Source organism: Glossina fuscipes, unplaced genomic scaffold (genome assembly GCF_014805625.2).
Source record: "Glossina fuscipes isolate IAEA_lab_2018 unplaced genomic scaffold, Yale_Gfus_2 26, whole genome shotgun sequence".
Lineage (NCBI taxonomy): Eukaryota > Metazoa > Arthropoda > Insecta > Diptera > Glossinidae > Glossina > Glossina fuscipes.
This window is the reverse complement of record NW_023998421.1, coordinates 7,141,959-7,148,939: the sequence shown is the minus strand read 5'-3', so window position 1 is coordinate 7,148,939 and position 6,981 is coordinate 7,141,959. Positions and strand designations below refer to the sequence as shown.

The 6,981-nt window shown below is 37.0% G+C and overlaps 1 protein-coding gene across 1 annotated transcript in view; it reads right to left on the bottom strand.

The window, feature by feature from the left end:
- LOC119635453 (protein argonaute-2-like) overlaps positions 1 to 1,556 on the bottom strand; it is a 3,974-nt gene extending 2,418 nt beyond the window's left edge. Inside the window, 4 exon segments of the mRNA XM_038030265.1 lie at positions 70 to 158; positions 211 to 455; positions 547 to 1,473; positions 1,544 to 1,556. Coding sequence (XP_037886193.1) covers positions 70 to 158; positions 211 to 455; positions 547 to 1,473; positions 1,544 to 1,556 — 1,274 coding nt within the window.
- Positions 1,557 to 6,981: the final 5,425 nt, after the last annotated feature.

The following is a 6,981-nucleotide window of genomic DNA, read 5'->3' as shown; positions in this document are numbered from 1 at the left end:
GTTCATTGTGGTATCTAGCAATTGCGAATGTACTGAAGTCTTCGTTACGTTACTGCGAAAAGTACTTACGACCGCAAGGAGGCTAAATCGACCTCAGGTACACCAGTCTGTTTAATCTGAATTTCGAAAGTCTTTGTACGGGTAGCTCCATCGACCACCTAAATTGCAAAGGTAGCTCACAATAAATTAATTCAGGATTTACTTCCTTACATCTATAAAAAATTCATAAGATTTTTTAGGAAGAAGTTGCAATGAGTAACAACTCTTAGAGCCGTCGAAAGCCATTGCGATATCGCCAAAATGTTGTTTTTGACACTGATCAAAAATTGGCCAAAGGAAATTCTTTGGACGATCAGGCTTAATGGATACATCATAATGGTAAGCCACGTCAGGCATTTTATCTATATTCATACGTAAATAGTTTACTTCACATACTCCCCTTCTGCCAATTGTGCCTCACGATATAGTTTTGTAAGCCGGCACAGATTCTATTGATTTGAAAAGTGCACATTCATTAAAGCAAAAATATAATAAATTAAAGGAAACCTTCAACGGCACAATGACCCGCTCCAGATGCTTTTTGATTTGGTGAAACTTTTTGTTTGTGTTGTTGCGTTTTCCCTTTGTCAGTTTCGCAGTGTTGCGGTCTGATTTGTTGGCCTCCCCAAGCTCCTTCCCTATATTCCTCTTGAACTGCTCCTCCGGGACGCCCCTCCGAGTCCCAGTATTGACCGACGCTCTTGGCAGTGGCGCCTTGTTGGGTTGCCGTAGCGCTTGATTGGTGCCGCCAGACTTCCGGGGATACTTTCTGTTTGGTTTGTTGCGATTGGCTTTGTCCAACTTGCTGCAAATTGCAATCACCGCTTTCAGGGTGTTGCTGCCTGGTCCGCCGACATCTTCCCGCTCTTGCTACGAATTGTCCTGGATGCGCACTTCCGAAATAATTTTTTGACCCCCAGCCTTCATCTCCGGTTGCTTCTTGTTTTTGGTCGTTACGGTGGGCACATCCACTGGGTTGGTTTAGGATGACGGCTGCCTGCTGTTTTATACGATCGGGGGAGCTTATCTGTGTGCTCTGGTGCAATTGCTCCTTGCATGCTTGTTGTAATTGCCAAGCGTCATTTCCGCGTTGGGTTTGTTTGTTCGACTGAACCTTTGACATCTGCAGAGATGGTTGCTCTTGCGGTATCTCCCAATGTGCTCGTTCAAGGCATTTTCCCCGTCTTCCACCTCCATTATCTTGTTTATGCCTAACACTGTCGACGGTACCGCTTTCTTGTTTCTCTCCACAGGCTTCTTCTTTCCATTGTTGCTTTGACGATTTTTGGCTTCCTCGACCTCTACTTTTCGATCGATTCTGTTCCTGCTGGCGACCTTGACTGTCTCTGGCCCATTGTCTTGGACTCTGAGGCTGTTTTTCGTTCCTGGGGCTATCTTTGCTCTCTTCATTTACTTTTGTCTGACTAGTTTTACCTTGATTATTACATCGACATTTATAAAAAATAAAAATATCCAAAAAATATAACAACGAATATACACGTACGTTTATTCTCCATCCTTTGTTAGACTGCTTCAGAGATTCAGCAATTCAAAATGCCTTTTTTATATTATTCCTCTGAAAAGCAAATGCATCAATTGCAATTGTTGGAAAGAGGACGGCATACTTGTTTGATTTAAATCAAAATATTACAGCAAGTATAAAACTGAACAAGTGTAGGATTTCGTAGTTGACAGTACATCAATTTCAGCGCAATTTTAAGAAAAATCTTACATCATTTGAGTTAATGATTTTTGCAAAATGAAACCTAAAATATTGTTTTCTATTTGAATGAATTTTGAATATCAATATTTTGTTTAAAAAGTTTTAAAAATATAACCTTGACACCGTATATTATTATTACTATTAGTTTAGCCAGAGAAATAAATTCTAAGGCTAAAGTCTTAAAGCACTAGTGCCTAAGGCTATCGGTTTTATTGAAAACTCTATCGCACGATCGCTGAGTTGTTAGTCGAGATTCTTTGCCTTCGGCCGCTCAGGAGGATTGGTGACATATAAAACTTTTCTTCCACAAGAACTTTTACGTAGGGAGATGGCCAAAAAAGAGATCGGTCTTGTCCAGACTTATCTTAGTACATTTGCTAGTCAAAGCAGTGTCTTCTATTAGTTATATCCCACATCATTTATGATTGGGATATATTAAGTTTGTGTGGATTCCTGAATTGAAGGTATAATGAACGGCTGGCTTAACCACAAGCGGTGTAATGTATAATAAACGCATTTTATACAAGAATATCCCTCAACCTATTTGGATCAACGGCAACAATTATCGGGAACAGCCAGTAATTCTACTAAGGAACTGCACATATACATAATAGGGAGGTTATTGTCGTTCAAAAATAGTGCAGGAGAAGAACCTTTGCTTAGCGTGAACGTAGTATGCATACATATTTCGGCATTTATTTTGATATCAAATGTGCTCAGCCGAAGCGAAACTTTATTCAAATGAATTTCTAGTTGGGAGGGCACAACCATGCGACAACTAGATGACAATAGGTTTACCTTGTCATCAGTGCAGCTAAAATTTTCTCAGCGATCGGCCAATTTGAAGTGAAAATTGCATAAGGTGCTGGACTTAGAACATTTCCCAATGGAAGTTCACTGCACAATTGAATATATACTGCATTTGCGATTCGCAGCTTTAGCATAGAAATGCCGGTTTTGTAAGTAGAATTTAAGTAGTATATACGCTGGAGTTAGACGAAATTTTTTAAGTTTGAAATATAATCCATCCTATATAAATATCGCCTTCTAACCGGCCACACGTATGCAAAAATTTATCTTCACATGATGTGAACAGTGTTTCGGCTTATATAACATGCAAGGTTAAGATGGGAAACCTTAGCGGTACGAAGGTCCATTCGCCTAAATCCTTTTGATTTTGATGGGGGACTACTTCTATAAATAATGATGTTTTTTACTTTTTTATGGGTAGCATTTGACTTTCAATAGAGTTGAAGTGGGTATGATTTCCGAAATAACTTGACGCATTTTCCTAAAGTGTGCTGCACTTGAGCGTCATTCTAGAAGATTCGAATTACAGAATCGTTAACATAAGCAGAGATATGATAATTTTAAACGTCACCTTTTGGCAATTTTCTCGGGTTTGTATTTCTTTTGAAGAACTGTTACAAGTGATATCTTTCAAAAAATTTAAATTTGAATTTGTTGTTGAGCTCAAATTATTTATCAAATAACATCAGCATAAAATAAAGAAAAGTCTTTAAATGGGTGCCAATAGTTCAATGTCAGAAACTGCACGCATCGAAAATTTGGAAATGCGATACGGTGTACACGTGTCGCCATCGGTTGTTACTCGCTTAGAAAATGCCCAGAGACAAAATGACGATAACTCGGGCATAAAAACGTTATCTAAAGATTCACAAAATTTGAAGCCGCATCATGGAAAACAACAGCAACAAATTCAGTCAAACCAGCAACAGAAGCAAATGGAAAAATTACATCAGCTCCAGCAAGAAGCGCCCAAGAGGCCGTATAGCCATGACCGTGAAAACTGGTCTCAAAATTCTGGCAATTTATTAGATCCACCGTACCATGAGTTGGAATGTAATCAGTTCGAGAAGGCTAAGCTTAAACTTGAAAATTACTTCAGCAAACCTCTTCCGCGGGCTGACAGGGTTAACGGCGAAATTCAAGAATTAAGAAATGAACTAATTTCATGCCACCGCGATCATCCTGGGGAGCTTTTATGTTGCGCCGAAATGGCAGCGAAATTTCAAGAATTGATTTTTCGCGAACAATTTGTAAGCATTCTGAAATTTAGTCATAACACTGACGAAAATCAGCAACGGCTACAACAAGAGAAAGGAAAAGAACCGAAACATTTTACTCGAATAGGCTAAGTTTCTAAGATATAAGATTAACATGGGCGACTGTAGATTGTAGATTCTAAACATAGCAACCGCAACTGCAGAATGCACTTTCTTTTCAAAAAAGGACAGAACACAGCTGCATAATATATTGTTTATACTTTATTTAAATTTCCATCCTATTCCCTTGATTACCAAATATATTTCTCTAATATAGTCTATCAACAAAGGCCATGAACGCGTTTCCTTTTCTTCTTCACGCCTTCGTTCGTGCTTGGGATGAAAGCAAATTTTATAACATACTCGGTGGACAATGCAAGCAATAAATTTATGCGTATGTTTAGTTCCATTGTCGTATTGAGCCGCAGTTACGTAATTTAACTCGAAGGTTAATATTTTTAAAAAGTTTCATTGCACCGTTCTCAGCGTCACAAAGGTTTTTTTCATTCTTCGCACGTGGTCGTCTTTCTTCTCTCAATATATGTACATATACATATCATCGTTTTCCCATTTTCAAGATAGGCGATAAAGATTATCCCCAGAAACCTTTCCTTTTTCCCGCCGTTGTTCGCCTCGTTATTTCCTTTCATGCATTCTCACTCTCTCTTTCGATACTTTAGGTAAACCAGACATGCATTGATGCATTCAGGTTTTGTTCCCAGTTAAGGAACGAGAAAGAAATTCATCGTTACATGAACCCATCTTAATAAAAGCTTTCATATTAATCTTAGGCTTTTATGAGCTGCTTACACACGGAACTAGCTCTCGTGCTTCGGTATCTCCAATATCGTGTATGAGAGATTTTTTTGGAACAGTTCCGATGGGGCACAATTCGAACGATGCTTATCACTTCTGGTTGCACGTCCGCATTTAAATTTAACCCAACATGGCAGATTCGTTTTAAAGCTATATAGCTCTCCGCCACTTTTTCGAAATATTTGAAACTTTGGAAATTTAATAAATCTGTATATAGGCGGAAGAGATTTATTCGGATTTTAGATTCATTAAAAGCATTTTATCCTGCCAAAGACCGTATATCCAGGAAAATATTTTTTTTATTTTCATTAGCCTTTTTAGGAAGAGGTAGCACATTCCTGTACTTAGAGCGCTACAGGAAGTCATTCGAATAACATAAAACTCGAAGGATAATTTTTCTTATCGCCTGTGCTAGCTTTTTCAGCTTTCCTTCGCACTTCACCGTTGTGGGTTGCCTGCGTATCGTCACTCGTTGCGGACTACTGCGATAATGAATCGAGTCCATTATATTTCAGCCAGCATTGGGGAGTCACTCTAGTAAATATTCTCAATTAAATAATGCTTGTTAGCCACACATGTAGTTCCCCGTTGGTGATTGTAGTCTTATGAACCTCAGGGCAAATACGAGTGTTTTAATTTTCTGTGGTTTATGGTTTTTCGAGCAGTCCAAGCGACTAAATCGGACTTGTATCTACTACTTTTGATAACGTATTTCAATAATTTTAGAGATCTCTGAGGTACACATGGCTTTCACAGTTTATTATCTTAGGTTTACCTACAAGAGTTTCAGCGAGTTTCGGTCATTTACGCGCCAAAAACATACACATCAGTCGATGAAAGGTTTCAATGCTTAGGAATCTGCAATTATCTCTCTTTCAAAAGGGCTTAATATTTTCTAATCTTATTCATATGCATTCAACGTATGTTACTGAAACGATTTTCTAGAGTTTTTCAATGACAAAATTTTTTTAAATTTAAATTTTTTTTTACTTTGTTGCAGCAATCAGCAAATAAAAAACGCATCAATAATTTGATTTAGTTGAATATACATATATCATGCAGCTTGTGTATGTACACAAGAATTCAAAATAAATATAAACATGCCCTTGCATTTGTATTTATGCTCTTAGACATATAGTACTTAAATGAAAGTTAGTGGTTTGCTCGGCTATCGGTCAAAGGTACACACATATACACACGTACACGTATATATATACACGTATATATGTACACGTATATATATATATATATATACATATAGAAAAGTTGTGGCACTTCAAGCGAAGCATATAGAATACTTGGTCTGCATTGAATGTTAACGAGGCCACATAAGTACTTACATATATACATATATGTTCCTTTGCTGTGGTTTGCGTATCCCACAACATTACGCATCCAGTTGTCTAAAGTGTTTGGTCGTACTATGTAAATCATATTTCATATAAGAATAAACTGTGAACTCTTTCGCCCTTCAACAAATACATAGAAACTAAATGTATAGACAAATATTATGGTCGAACAAGATATAGAATAAGACTTGTTTAAAGAAATGTACACGAATATATACGCATGCATACATATATAGGAGATATATACGATTATATATGCGAATACATATATATATATATATATATATATGTATTATTATATTTTGTTATATTTTATCTAAGCTTTACACAATATTGCAATGCCTATATGCGTTTTAGGATTATTATAACCGGCTTCCGGAAGAATGAGGGATATATTCAGTTTGTCCAAACATTTGCAACGTTCGGAATAAAGCTTCAGAGAGCCGTCCTCAAAGTGTGTATATTTTTGGTCAGCATCAAATTCTTAATCGATTCAGGCATGTCCGTCTCACCGTAATGCGTTTTAATATCTGCGTTAAATATTGTCGTGAAGATACGGCCTAAAACTCTGCAAAAGATTATGAAAATGACCCAAACTGATCAAAGGACACAACTACAACGCGTGCATACCTATGTAACAAAAACCAAGAACACTTTTGCTTTCCGTATTTTTTGCTCGTTACTCGTGGACTACAACATAAAATTATATGTATTTTTTTTTTTTATTGTGAAATACAATAAGCAAGAAATTTATATTCGGTCGTAACGGAATCTTTTATACTCATCACCGTTATCTTAAAAAACACAAAAAAAGAAAAACAGTTAAGATTTGACGTCTTATAATACGGAGTGGGCGCGGATGACCTTTTTCTATTTTCAAAATAAAAACGTGTATACGTTGTAGGCGTGTCCTTGGGGTATGTTTAGTCTTTCAAATTTTTTTGCAAATTTGTATGCGATATCTTTATTTTCGCTAATGGTATACAGT